Source organism: Rhea pennata, chromosome 29 (assembly GCF_028389875.1).
Source record: "Rhea pennata isolate bPtePen1 chromosome 29, bPtePen1.pri, whole genome shotgun sequence".
NCBI lineage: Eukaryota > Metazoa > Chordata > Aves > Rheiformes > Rheidae > Rhea > Rhea pennata.
This window is the reverse complement of record NC_084691.1, coordinates 4869527-4883157: the sequence shown is the minus strand read 5'-3', so window position 1 is coordinate 4883157 and position 13631 is coordinate 4869527. Positions and strand designations below refer to the sequence as shown.

Sequence of the window (13631 nt, the reverse complement as noted above, 5' to 3'; positions counted from 1 at the left end):
AGGGATGGAGGGAAACTTCCGCTCCCCGCCCGCCCGCGGTCCTCGGTCGCGGCACCACCTCGCGCCGGCGTGCCGGCCGGGCGGGTTTGGTGTGCGGCAGCGCCGGCCGGGGCTTCGCCGAAACCTTCCTTCCCACGGACCTTTATGCCAAAGTTGGACCATTCCCGCTTAGCGTTCTGTTCGGCTCCCGGCGTTGATTTGGTGTCGCTCTCGCCATGCGGTGACTTTTTCAGCTTCCCCCCTTCAACGCTGCTTGATCTTGGTTTCAAACAAACAGGCATCAGATCACGCCTCCCCAACGCTCTTCCCCTCCGTTTCCCTTTTCCTCAAAAAAAAAAAAAGAAAAAAAAAAAAAGGAAGTTTCTCTCCGCCCCCTTGGTCCAAAGCACTTGCTTCAAGTAATAAGCACTTTTGTTAAAGCATGAGTCTGGATTCCCTTTAGCATCCCATGGGATAGAGAGCAGCAAGAGCGGAAGGGATAAGAGAGTGTCTTTGGTTTAATTTTTAGTTTTTAATTTTAAAAAAGTTTGTTTCTAGGGAATGAATGAACAAAGGGAAGTTGTGTTTTGAAAGGAGAAAAAAAACAGCACAAATACATTTCAACTCGAAAGGTGTATTTGCACTGCCATTGTTAGACAAATGGGCTGCGAGACCTGCAGTTCAACTGAGCCATATAAACTGCTGACAAACACTGAATGTAACGTCCTTGAAGAGGGCAGTCCAGGGAAGCTACGATTGGCTTTATTCTTGACGGGCACTTCAATGAATTCAAAAATAAGCGAACCATGGTGAGAATATGGTTGTTGCTTTTTTGTTGTTGCTATTCCCAAGCTGCAGGCAATTTGAAACTTTTTTCTTTAGGAGAACGTATCTCTCCCCCGCCCTTTGGCACCCCGTCTCCTCCCCAGATCCCTGTCCTAGGAGAGGTGAGAGAGTTCCCTTGACCAAAAGCGAGATGCAGATGAGTAGTCGCCGGCCCTGTTGACCATGGCCCCGGGCTGGAATCTGACAGATATGAAAGTAGCACTAAAAACAAAGAAAAATTTCCAAAAACGGAACAAGTATGTCCTGAGTGTCGTAGTGACTTCTGTATATACTGTGGACCCTTGGGGGTTCCTCTGAGCATGCAAGATAAAGTGTTAGTAAGAAATGAATGAGAAAACCAAAACAAAGAACAAACTACAAAGACCCAAGAAACAATCTTTTTTTTTTTTTTTTAGTTTTTTAGTTTTTATGTTGTTTGCCGGGGCACGGGGGGGACTCGCTGTGGTGGGACCCCCCCCGCTGCCCCCCGCCCAGTGGAAGGGATTGGAGCCCCCCCCCGGCGGGCGCCTGTGCCCCCGCCGCAGGGACCACAGCAACGGGGACGCCGAGGCCCCCGCGGTTGTGAATGTCGGGGGTCTCGGACCCGTGCAGACTGTAAGCCCACTCTCACCTTTGCCTTCAGTAAGAAACCAAAGGAAAAAACACCCCCTTCCATTTGAAATACTGGCACGAACACGTGGATTGTTTGATTTGGGTTTTTTTTCTTTTTCTTTCCTTTTTTTCCTCCGTTCTTTTTCGGTTTGTTTTCTTTCCTTTTTTTCCAAGAATGCAAGGAGTTGTTTAAACCTCTTCTCCTGGCTGAATTTTTCTGGGCTCAGCACTGCTGGGTGTGTTGAAAGGAGAAAAAAACCCAACAAAGCCGAGACTTGGCTGAACCCTCGGCGGGAGCTTCAGAGCTGTGTGTGCTTGGGGCGGCGGAGGGTGGCGTGTGCCGCTTTCCGCCCGAAGTAGGAGCAGGCGAGGGACATTGCGAGGAGGTCTTTGACTCGGAGCGGTGGCTCTGCCTGAGTCGCGGTTGTTGAGTTAAAGTCTGGAAGTCACAGCGTGAAGTGGAGGCAGGATCCGATCGGAATCCCAAGAAAGGGCAGGGTGGGGAAGGGGGATGCATCTCTGAGGACTTGAAGGCATCTGTAGCAAGCTCTGTGTCTTTACAATATCCTATGTGTAAATGCTGCACCTCTGTATATTATGCACATAAACATTTCTTTGAATAAGATAGGACAGACCTCATCACCAGTCAGGTATAAACGACTCTTCCTCTTCTGTGTCTTGGTGTTCTGGCGTGCGTGTGTGTGCAAGTGCGTTCGTGTGCGGATCCGTGTGTGTGGGCATCTGTCTGACTTCACTTCCGATGCAAAGGAGAAGGAGGAAAAAAAACAAAAAAAAACAACAAAAAAAGGAAAAATAGCCTTACTCGATCCAGTCTTATTGATATTGTTCGTCAACTTGAAAATAATAAAGTAAATGCATGGAAACCTCTGACCTAGCTGAGCCGCGGTGCGTGACAGTGGACGTGATGTTTCTAAAATTCAGTATGCCAAGTTTGTTGTGCTGTGTGTTTCTAAAGCACTTGGTCCTGTCGGAATTTAACTCTTTTATCTGTAAAGGATGGGCATTTGTGCTGCCTTGCTTCTATCCGCGCTCTCACCCGGCTGGCTCCTTTCTAGCTATCTTCCTTCTTCATTTCTTTCTTTATTTTTCTTTTTTATTTTTTTTTCCCCCCTGAGGCCAAGGAGAATGAATTCTCTGTGGCTTGACCAAAACTGCGGTTTCTTTGGTGCTCTGCACTTAGGTTACCGGGCGGCCGAGGCTCGAGGGGGGCCAGGGGGCCTCCGGCGAGGTCCGCGCTGGGAGCGGGGGCCGCGCCGGGCCGGCTGCCGACCCCCCGCTGCCGTCGCGTTGTCCGTTCCCGGATTTTGCACTGTGAAGCGCGGCCGGTCTGGCGAGGGCGGGCGGCAGCGGCGCGGCGGTGCTGCCCGGGCGGGTTTGACCAGGAGGAAGATGGAAGCGGCGCGGGGCGGTTCGGTTGCGTTGGGCAGCGGCGGCGCGGAGGCTCCCGGCGCCGCCGGAGCGCAGGGCTCAAAGGGCATTAAAACAAACCGAGGTCTCTTTTGGATGCTAGACTTGAGAACACTTTTTCCTACTTGAAGGTACTAACCAAAACAGCTGCTTACTTTAAGTTAGATACCTGGGTGCACACGTGCGTGCCGGCGCGCAGCCGTGCGGGCTGGGGCTGGGGCGCAGCGAGGCTGGACGGCGCGTTGGAGAGGGCTCGCTGCGGCCGGGGGCTGGAGATGGTGCTCGGAGCCGGGGCGTCCGCCGCCTGCTCCGCCGCCCTCCCCGGCCCTGCTGCGGAGGCCGGGAGGATGCTGCTGCTTAGACCCTGCACCGCTGCTTCCCCTTCCCCGAGCGCTGCCGCTCGAGCGAGGGTCCGCGGTGCCGCTGCTCCGGGGAGCTGGGGGCAGGGGCCGGGCAGAGGCGGCCATGAGCGAGACCCGCTGCTCCCGCGAGAGGACTGACCGTGGCTCGCCCGGTTGGCACCCGCGTCCCCGAGGGGCTTGCTGGGGAAGTTGCGTTTTGAGAGCGCGGGGTAGAAAATTGCACTGAAATAGCCAGGTGCCGGTTGCCCTGCTGCAGCAGGTCAGGGTTTCTCCGTGGGCGCTGGCGTTTTCCCTGCAGCCTGCACTCGCTTTGCGCTGAGCCCCAGGCTGCTGCGGCTCCCGGCGCACGCCGGGGACGAGCCGCGAGAGCGGGACCGTCCGGCGCCTCTGCCGTCGGGGCCCCGCCGGGTGCACCAGCGTCCGGGAGCGCGTGCTAAACGCCGCTGCCGGCGGGCTCGGCCGCCGCGGGCGACGAGCCTTGGGCAAGGCTGGGCGTTAGGAGCCGGCGTTTCCGTGCGCGGGAGGATCCCGCGCGCCCCTGGGAGATCTCCCGGATCCCCGCGCCCTCCGCTCTGCCTCGCCGCGAGCGTGGCGCTTTCCGAGCCCCCGAGGCCTCCTTTGAAGTCCTTTAAAGTTATTCGGTGGGTTTTTCCCTCGCCTTTCCCTTCTCCGAGGAGTTTAGAAAGATTTACTTTGTTTTCATTGGTCTGGTGTAAGGAAAGAATAAAGTGCGGGAGGCCGGTGGGGCCCCGCGGCGCCGAGCCGGCGGGTTCGCCGCGGGGCAGCGTCCGGGCTCCCCGCGCCGCGGGGCCTCGGGGGCGAGCGCGGCCGTGCCAAGCCACGGGGCAGCCGCCCCCGGCCGCGTCCCTAAGGCAGTAGCTGCCCCGGCACCCGGCGCCGCTTTTGGGCGGTTTGGGCTGTTCCAGAGACTTTCCGAGGGGCCTCGGGGGCGACGCTGCCGGGAGCAAAGGGCCTGACCCGCCCCCGCTGCGGGGCCGCCAGCTCCGCGCGCCGGGGACCCGGAGCTCCCGGGCTGCAGCAGCGGCTCCGCGGCGGGATCAGCCAGCCGGGCGGCGGGGCGGGGGCATCTCGGCAGGGTTGCTTTCATGGCAGTTAGAAAACGAGGAGCTTTTTTGATTTGTCTTTTCTGCACTGTTCACACCTACCTCTTGCAATAAGCGGGCTGGGGCGCGGCGCTGGAGCGAACGGGCTCCTGCCCCGCGGCGCCGCGGCCGCTGCAGCCGGGCGCCCGCGGGGCCGGAGGGGGCTCGGCGGCTGCGCGCGCCTCCCCGGGGAGCCGCAGCTCCGTCTCCCTTGAAGGTACTTTTACTTTGACCCCGGCCTTTTTCCCCCCTCCAGTGCACTGAGACGTGGGACCCGCTGGGCGAAAGCGCTCTTGCGGGGGGGACCTAAACGCGGCGGCTGTCCCCGCCGGGAGGGAGGGGTGCGCCGGCATCCCCGCGCCGGGGCCGGGCCCTCGCTCCGTCCGTCTGTCCGTCCGTCCGGCGCGGTGCGGCGGGAGCGCGGCCCCGCTCCGGGCGTCCCCCTCCCTCCGTAGGTGCTTCTTCCTTCAACCACTGGTTTAAAGCACAAACGCGTTGCCTGGCGGGTCCGGGCGGGCGGCGCGAGGACGGCCCCGCGCCCTGCCCCGGGGAGACCCGCCGCGAGTAGGGTAGAGTTTTGATGTGCAATTTAAAAATATATTAAAAAAAAAAAAAAAGTATGAAACCCCCCGAGGCGGCTGCGGCGGCCTCGAGGTGTCGGGTGCCTTGGTGGGCAAACTCTGAGCCATGTCCCTTCGCGCTTGCTGGCTTCTCGCCCTTGTCCCGAGAGCAGGCGCCCCGGAGAGCCCCGGAACCGGCCCTGGCGCCCGAAGCACTTGTCTCGGGCAGAGGAAATCAGAGCGAGCGAGCAAAACGGCTCCCGGGCGCGCGGGGGGACCGCGGCACTGCTCGACCCCCCTCGCGGTTCCGGGGAGCGAGGATTAGACGAGACGTAGGAGAATAACTAAGGAAATCAGCCCAACAAGCCATCCACCCCCAGCGCAGTCGCTATCCTCTTGGCCTCGTCCTTTCCCACGCGTGTGAGCCTAGTGAGCGGTTAATTTGTCCCGGATGTTCCATATATGTATTTTCAGAAATCCTGCATCACCTTCGGGGAGGGAGGGGGGGGGGGGAAAGGAACTAAAAAGAAATCCAAAAAAAAAAGGAAAAAAAAAAGAAAAAAGCATTCAGACTTGATCTATTTTATACAATGTAAGCTGCGACCAAGTCCTGTTATTCATATTGTGGCTTTGAATCAATTATGTTTATTAAAATGCTATTGCTTCTATTTCCTCTCTCCTGTCGTCCTTCCTCCGTCGAAGGCCGGGCTGGGGGGGGAAGCGGCCTCGGACTCGCCCCCGGGCCGGGCGCCCCGCTCGCGGGCTCGGCGCCGCCTGGGCCGTGCTGCGTTTCTGCAAGCTCCGGGCGCAGCGAACGCTGCCGGCGCTGCGGGGCCTGGCGGGGCCGACGCGCGGCTCGGGGCCGCGGCCGGCTCAGGGCTGCAGCAGGGCGCTGACGCGGCCCTCGAGCAGGGCGATGCCCAGCATGATGCCGCTGCCCAGGAGGAAGCCGCCGTTCTGCAGGGCGAAGCGGCCCCAGGAGCCGCCGGCGGCGGCCTCGGCGCCCCGCAGCACCTCGGGGAGCTGGGCAGAGCGGGGGGCTCAGCGGGGCCGGCACCGCGGCCACCCCCCGCCGCCCCCCGCCACCCCCTTACCATGTCGGCCAGGGCCACGTAGAGGAAGAGGCCGGCGGCGGCGGCCAGGAGCCCGGGGGCGAGGTGCGAGGCACCCTGCCCCACGGCGGCCCCCGCCGCAGCCCCCAGGCAGGAGAGCAGGGCCGAGAGCAGGTTGAGGAGCAGGACGGCGCGGGGCGACGCGCCCGACTGCAGCAGCACGGCCAGGTCGCCTGCGCGGAGGGAGGAGGCGCTGGGTGGCGGGGGGCCGCGGGGGCTGCGCGGTGCCCCGGGGCCGGCACTTACCCAGCTCGTGGGGCAGCTCGTGGCAGAGCACGGCCAGCGCCGTGCTGAGGCCGCCGGAGAGGCTGTGGGAGAAGGCAGTGCCTGCGGGGAGAGGAGCCCTGGCGCCTGGCTTACAGGGACCAAGGCACCGCGTCCCCATGCCCCACGCGTCCCTCTGCCACCCTGCCCCAATGCGCCGTGCACCCGCGTCCCCATGCACCCCGCGTCCCTCTGCCACCCTGCCCCAATGCACTGTGCACCCGAGTCCCCCATGTCCCTCTGCCACCCTGCCCCAATGCGCCGTGCACCTGTGTCCCCATGTCCCCCGTGTCCCTCTGCCACCCTGCCCCAATGCGCCATGCACCCGCGTCCCCATGCACCCCACGTCCCTCTGCCACCCTGCCCCAATGCACTGTGCACCCGAGTCCCCCATGTCCCTCTGCCACCCTGCCCCAATGCGCCCTGCACCCGAGTCCCCCATGTCCCTCTGCCATCCTGCCCCAATGCGCCGTGCACCCGTGTCCCCATGTCCCCCGTGTCCCTCTGCCACCCTGCCCCAATGCGCCCTGCACCCGAGTCCCCCATGTCCCTCTGCCACCCTGCCCCAATGCACTGTGCACCCGAGTCCCCATGTCCCTCTGCCACCCTGTCCCAATGCGCCATGCACCCGCGTCCCCGTGCACCCTGCGTCCCTCTGCCACCCTGCCCCAATGCGCCCTGCACCCGAGTCCCCATGTCTCCCATGTCCCTCTGCCACCCTGCCCCAATGCACTGTGCACCCGAGTCCCCATGTCTCCCGTGTCCCTCTGCCACCCTGCCCCAATGCGCCCTGCACCCGAGTCCCCATGTCTCCCGTGTCCCTCTGCCACCCTGCCCCAATGCGCCCTGCACCCGTGTCCCCATGCACCCCGTGTCCCTCTGCCACCATGTGCCTGTGCCCCGATGCACCATGTGTCCCTCTGTCACCCTTCCCGTATGCACTGTGCACCGTGTCCTTCTGCCACCACGTCCCTGTGCTCTGATGCAGCGTCCCCATGTCCTCACCGATGGCCAACCCGTCCATCAGGTTGTGGATCCCGTCCCCCAGCACCACCATCCAGACAAAGTCGGTGGCCCCTGGCCTGGAGGGCAGCATGGGGCCGTGGGAGTGTCCATGAGGGTCTCCGTGGGGGTGTCCATGGGGCTCGGCCGCCCCGGGGAGGCCCAGCTCTAGCTCGGGGGCCGTCAGACGCCGCAGCTCGGCCCCTGCGGCGGGAGCACTGTGGTGGGTGCGGGGGCCGGGGGTGGCGGGCGCCGGGGCGGGTGCCGGGACCTTACCTGGTGCCGGGGCAGCCGAGCAGGGGGTCTCTCTTGGGGGGCAGCTGCTCGCTGCCCTGCGCTGCTGGAGGAGAGCAGAGCCGGGCATCGGGCACGCAGCAGGATCCTGCGGTCCCCGCGCCCGCCGTGGCGCCCGCCCGGCTCTCACCGCGGCCTCCCGGCGCCGCCGCAGCATCCCCAGGAGCAGCTCCGTGAGGAAGAGCAGGTAGATGCCCCCCAGGACCGCCAGCCCCTGCCGAAGCTCCGCAGCCCCCAGCTGCGCCGGCGTCTCCGCGTGCCGCCCCTGGGCCTGGGGGCGAGCGAGCCGGCGGCTCAGGGCGCCCGGACGCCGGGGCCCCCGGCACCCCCGGCGCCCCGCTCCCCCGGGCCGGTACCTACGTGGGGCCAGAGGTGCAGCAGGGCGTCCCCGCAGAGCGTCCCCGCCGCCAGCGCCACCAGGAAGGAGAGCAGCGAGCGGAAGGCGCCGCGGCTCAGCAGCGGCACGAGGAGCACGGCCAGGGCGGAGGGCAGGCTGAGCAAGGCGACGGCCAGCAGCCCCCAGCCCAGCGCTGCGGGCGCTGTGAGCGCCGGCGGGGCCGGGGGTGCCGGGCCGGGGGGGGTGTCAGGATGCGGACGGGGAGTGCCGGGATGGGGTCATGGGGGGATGCAGGATGGGGACGAGGGGTGTCGGGATGGGGATGGGGGGTGGGGGGGTGCCAGGATGGGGTCATGGGGGGATGCAGGATGGGGACGAGGGGTGTCGGGATGGGGATGAGGGGGGATGTGGAACAGGGACGGGGCTGTGGAGATGTGGGATGGGGCCGGGGGGATGTGGGATGGGGACGGGGCCATGGTGGGAGGATGCAGGATGGGGACGGGGGTGTCAGGATGGGGCCAGGGTGCTGGGACAGGATTGTGGCGGGGGGATGTGGGATGGGGACAGGGGTTACAGGACAGGGCTGGGAATGGGGGGGGGGATGCAGGACGGGATGCCGGGATGGGGAACGCGGGGTCCCTGTATGGGGCGGGGGGGTGGGGGGGTCAGGGCGGGTGTCCCGGGGTCGGCCCCGGCTGGGGGTTACCTGGCCACAGGGCCCCCCCCGGGGGTGGCGGCGTCACCTCGTCGCTGTGCTGGATGCAGACGCGGCTGTCGATCTGGTAGAGCAGGGCCGGGCAGAGCAGCGAGAACTGCTCCGGCGTGAGCCGGGCCACCGAGGCCAGCCCAAAATTCAGCAGCAGCTGCGTCACGTTGAGGCACTGCGGGGGCACGGGAGGGGCGCTGGGGGGGGGGGGGGGCGCAGCGCCCCGGCGCAGGGTCCCTCGGGGGGTCCCCAGGGCGCTGAGCGCGGGCGGCACGGCGCCGAGCCCCCAGCCCCGGCTCACGTCCTCGTGCGGGTGGCCGTAGACGGAGTGGTCCAGCCCCAGCACCCTCCCCAGCAGGCTCAGGCTGGGCTGGTCCCGCCAGGGCGCCGAGGGGTCCCCACGGCTCCCAGGGGTGGCCCTGGAGCCGGGGGGCTCGGAGGGTGCTGGCTCCCTCCAGATCTTCACCCCCTGCTTGCTCCAGGGGGGCTCCAGGCTGTGGGAAACAAGGGGGGGGGGGTTTGGAGGGTGCATGGTGCAGTAGAGGAGCCAGGATGGGGGATGCTCCTGTGCAATGGGGAATGCTCCGGTGCAGTGGGGCAGGCTCTGGAGCATCAGGGGTGGGGGACACTCGGGTGCAGTGGGGAATGCTCCGGTGCAATGGGGCAGGCTCTGGAGCATCAGGGGTGGGGGACACTCGGGTGCAGTGGGGAATGCTCCGGTGCAATGGGGCAGGCTCTGGAGCATCGGGGGTGGGGGACGCTCCGGTGCAGTGGGGAATGCTCCGGTGCAATGGGGCAGGCTCTGGAGCATCAGGGGTGGGGGACACTCGGGTGCAGTGGGGAATGTTCCGGTGCAATGGGGCAGGCTCTGGAGCATCAGGGGTGGGGGACACTCGGGTGCAGTGGGGAATGCTCCGGTGCAATGGGGCAGGCTCTGGAGCATCGGGGGTGGGGGACGCTCCGGTGCAGTGGGGAATGCTCCGGTGCAATGGGGCAGGCTCTGGAGCATCGGGGGTGGGGGACGCTCCGGTGCAGTGGGGAATGCTCCGGTGCAATGGGGCAGGCTCTGGAGCATCGGGGGTGGGGGATGCTCCGGTGCAGTGGGGGGTGCCCGGGGAGCCAGGATGGGGGACGCTCCCGTGCACTGCGGGAGGCTCCGGTGCAACTGGACGGGCAGGGCGGTGACCTGGGAAGCTGGGGGACGCCCCGGGTCCGGGGTACCTGGCGGGGCGCCCCCAGGCCGCGGGGGCCGCGGTGGGCGGCGGGGCGCTGGCCTCGGCCCCGCCGTGCTCCCAGGCCGGGTGGCGGTGGCGGTGCTTGTCCTCCTGCACCTCGAGGAGGTCGAGGTGGCTGACGTGGCCGTGGCCGAGCTCCTCGTGCTGGATCTGCACCACCTGCACCCGGCCCAGCCCCAGGCTCAGCAGCAGCCGCGCCAGCCCCTCGAAGGGCAGCGTCCCGTTGGCCCCGTACTGCCCGAAGAGCTGCCGCAGGTAGTAGCCGTGCTCCTGCGCCGCGTCCTCGGGCAGCGCCAGCAGCCCCCCCGGCGCCCCCCGCGCCCCCGGCAGCGCCAGCAGCCAGAGGCAGGCCAGGAGGCGCCCGCGGGGGCCCATGGGGACGCCGGGCTCCGAGCCACCCCGGGCGCCTGCGTCCCGCGGCCCCGGGGCAGGCAGGGTGCCGGAGGCGGCGGGGGGGTCCCCCGAGGAGCCTGGGGAGGGAAAGGGGGGCGCCGGGGTCAGCACGGCGCCGCTGAGGCCAGATGTGCCCCCCCCCCGGGGACACCCTGCACCCCCAGCCTGGGAACCCAACACGCCCCAAACCGGGGGCCAAACGCGCTGCCCCGAACCGCGCCAGCGCCGAGGCAAGGCTGCGTCCCCGCGGCGTCCCCGCGCAGCAGGCCCATCGGGCCCCGTGCCTCAGTTTCCCCTCCGAGCGGCCCCAGAGCATGGCGCAGCCCCCTCGGAGGCCGCGGCGCGCACCCACCGTCTGTCCGTCCGTCCACGGGAGGGCTGGGAAGCAACCGGCAGCGACTCAGGGTCCCGGCCGGGGACCTGTGTCCCCGCTGGGGCGGCGCGCCGGGGTCCGGCCCCGTGGGCGGGCGGCGGCGCGACGCTGGCGCCGTGGGACCAGGCAGGGTGTGGGGTGCCGGGGGGGGGGGGGGGGGGGAACGGGACACGACACGGTGACACTTGTCCTTGACGGGAGATTTTGCAACGGGGCCAACTTTTGTGTGGGGAGTTAATGTTTCACTGGGCGGGGAGATAACGGCCAAGGCAGGCCGGCTGCCCCCGCGCGCGCACCCCAACCCCCGGAGCGGCGCACCCACAAACACACCCACCTGCAGCCCAGTGGGGCCCAGTTTGGCCAGCTGGGCCCATTCTCCAGCTCCCAGCCAGCCGTGTGGGGCTGACACCATCCCCACCCCAGCTTGTCACCGCAGCCGGCTGGTGCTGAGATGCCCACGCCCCCCCCCCCCCAGCGTCACCCCCCACCCCGGGGCGCCCGCGGCTCACCTGGCGCTGCCGAAGCAGGAGGGGGCCGGGGGACACGCTGGGGACCGGCCCCCCGTTCCCACGCCGTGGCTGCACCGTCTGCTACGCCTGAACCGGGGGGGGCCAAGGGTCACCCAGGCGTTGCTCAACCCCGGCCCCGGGAGGGGCTGCGCGGGGAGGGCCTTAAAGGGCGAGGGGGGCCCGGGAGCCCCGCCACAGGGCCGGCGCCGCGCACGGAGCGACCAGCCGAGCCGCAGGCAGCAGGCAAAACCTTTATTACCGACTCCTGGACAGGTCCTCGCCGCCCGCCCCGGGGCGGATGCCGGCGGGCGGTGGCCGGGCGCAGGAGGGGAGGCGGCAGGGGGCCGCGAGCCCCCGACACCACCGAGGGGCCCAGGGACTGTGGCAGCGGCCGCACGGCTCAGCCCCGTGCTGCGCGGGGACCCCACGCCCAGCCGGCCGGGGAGCCAGGGCGAGACGGCCGTCCCATCACCCCACAGAGCCGTACTGGGGCCCAGCCAGCGCCGCGACCCCAGGCTCAGGGCCGAGAGCGGACCCTGCGGGGGCAGGGGCCGGGCGGCCGGGGGCCCCCGTCGCAGGCCAGGGGCCGAGCGCCTGGCGGGAGCGGGGCGGCGGGGGTCCGGCCCGTTATCTCTTGCTGCTCCGCCGCGTCTCTTTTCCGTTGCTGACGGGGCCGGCGGCGGAGCCGGCGCCGGGGCCCGGGTGGCTGGGCTGGCTGCGGGTGATGCGGCCGCTGGGGGGGTGCGCGGGGGCGCTGGGGGGGTGCGCAGGGCCCCCCGTGCTCAGCCCGTTCCCGTTCTGGCTGTCGGGGGCTGAAAGCAGAGCAGAAGGCGAGCAGAGAGGTGAAGGCGCTGGCACAGCGGGCCAGGGGAGCCCGGCACCCCCGGGGTCTGGCGTCCTCCTCCCTACCTGGGGACGCTGTGGAGGGGCCCTGGCTGGTCTGCGACGCAGCTGGGCTCGCATTCTCGTTCTGGGCCTGCAGAGGAGACGGAGACGCCCCGTGTGCCAGGGACCCAGGGGCCGGCGGTGCGCCAGGGGCCGGGGGGAGCCCTCCCCGCCCCAGGGCCCAGCACAGCGGGGCCGGGCCCGCCGCGGGGCCGCCCCGCGGCGCCGGCTCCATCAGACTCACGCCTTTGCTCTGCGACTGCTGCGCCACGTACTCGGGGTTGGGTTCGCTGAAGTTGGGCACCTCGGAGTAAACCATGCAGAACCTGGGAGGGGAGAGAGGCGCGCTGGCGCTCGCCGGCGGGGAGAGCGGGGCGGGGAGGAGCCGGCCCGCCGGGGCTGCCGCCTGCCCGCTCCCCGCCGCGGCGTCCCGCTCCCCGCCGCGGCGTCCCGCTCCCCGCCGGGGCGTCCCGCTCCCCGCCGGGGCTGCCCGCCTGCCCGCTCCCCGCCGGGGCGTCCCGCTCCCCGCCGCGGCGTCCCGCTCCCCGCCGGGGCTGCCCGCTCCCCGCCGCGGCGTCCCGCTCCCCGCCGGGGCTGCCGCCTGCCCGCTCCCCGCCGCGGCGTCCCGCTCCCCACCGGGGCTGCCGCCTGCCCGCTCCCCGCCGGGGCGTCCCGCTCCCCGCCGGGGCGTCCCGCTCCCCGCCGGGGCTGCCCGCCTGCCCGCCGGGGCTGCCCGCCTGCCCGCTCCCCGCCGGGGCTGCCCGCTCCCCGCCGGGGCTGCCCGCCTGCCCGCTCTCCGCCGCGGCGTCCCGCTCCCCGCCGGGGCTGCCGCCTGCCCGCTCCCCGCCGCGGCGTCCCGCTCCCCGCCGGGGCTGCCGCCTGCCCGCTCCCCGCCGCGGCGTCCCGCTCCCCGCCGCGGCGTCCCGCTCCCCGCCGCGGCTGCCGCCTGCCCGCTCCCCGCCGGGGCTGCCCGCTCCCCGCCGCGGCGTCCCGCTCCCCGCCGGGGCTGCCCGCCTGCCCGCTCCCCGCCGCGGCGTCCCGCTCCCCGCCGCGGCTGCCGCCTGCCCGCTCCCCGCCGGGGCGTCCCGCCGCTCCTTACTCGCCGATCTTCTGCAGGTCGCCTCCGCGCCCCGTGTAGAGCGTCAGGCAGCCCTTGAAGACGGAGGCGTAGCTGGAAGGGGAGGCAGGCCGGGAGGTGAGGGGCGGCCGGGGGGCGCGGCGGGGGCCGCCCGGGCCGCGCGCCCCCCCGCCTACCCCTTGGTGAGGCGGATGATGTCCCCGGGCTGGATGAGGTTGCCCACGTCGTCCCACACCGAGATGTTGATGCTGCCCGTCTTGTCGGCCACTTTACACGTCCTCACCTCGTGCCCGTCCTTCGTCTTCGTCACGCGGCCTGCGGAGCGGGAGAGGCGCGGGAGCCGGGCCGTGCGGGCGGCGCGGGCGGCGCGGGCCCCGGCGGCCGCACCCACCTGTCTCCAGCACGATGAAGATGAGGTTGAGGTTCTTCAGCCCCGGCTTGATGTCCTTCACGAACGTCTCGGCGCTCATGGCGCCGCCGCGGGCCCCGCGCGCGCGCTGCCCTCACGCGCGGCGCCGCGGGCGGGCGGGACGGCGCCGCCGGGGAGGCGCCGGGGAGGCGCCGGGGAGGCCCC

General features: G+C 68.9%; 2 protein-coding genes across 2 annotated transcripts; both read right to left on the bottom strand.

The window, feature by feature from the left end:
* Positions 1-5742: 5742 nt before the first annotated feature.
* Positions 5743-10194, bottom strand: SLC39A5 (solute carrier family 39 member 5). The gene is made up of 9 exons (XM_062597110.1): positions 9728-10194; positions 8886-9078; positions 8585-8759; positions 7902-8071; positions 7524-7812; positions 7251-7451; positions 6228-6308; positions 5964-6154; positions 5743-5892 (listed from the first exon to the last, which is right to left on the bottom strand). The coding sequence occupies exons 1-9, from the start codon at positions 10192-10194 to the stop codon at positions 5743-5745; spliced, it is 1917 nt and encodes a 638-aa protein (XP_062453094.1).
* Positions 10195-11331: 1137 nt separating this feature from the next.
* On the bottom strand, positions 11332-13582 carry NABP2 (nucleic acid binding protein 2). Its single transcript, XM_062597492.1, has 6 exons — positions 13449-13582; positions 13234-13372; positions 13079-13150; positions 12224-12305; positions 12004-12070; positions 11332-11906 (listed from the first exon to the last, which is right to left on the bottom strand). Exons 1-6 carry the CDS (start codon positions 13525-13527, stop codon positions 11722-11724), a joined length of 624 nt encoding a protein of 207 aa, XP_062453476.1. The 5' UTR covers positions 13528-13582; the 3' UTR covers positions 11332-11721.
* Between the last annotated feature and the right edge of the window lie 49 nt (positions 13583-13631).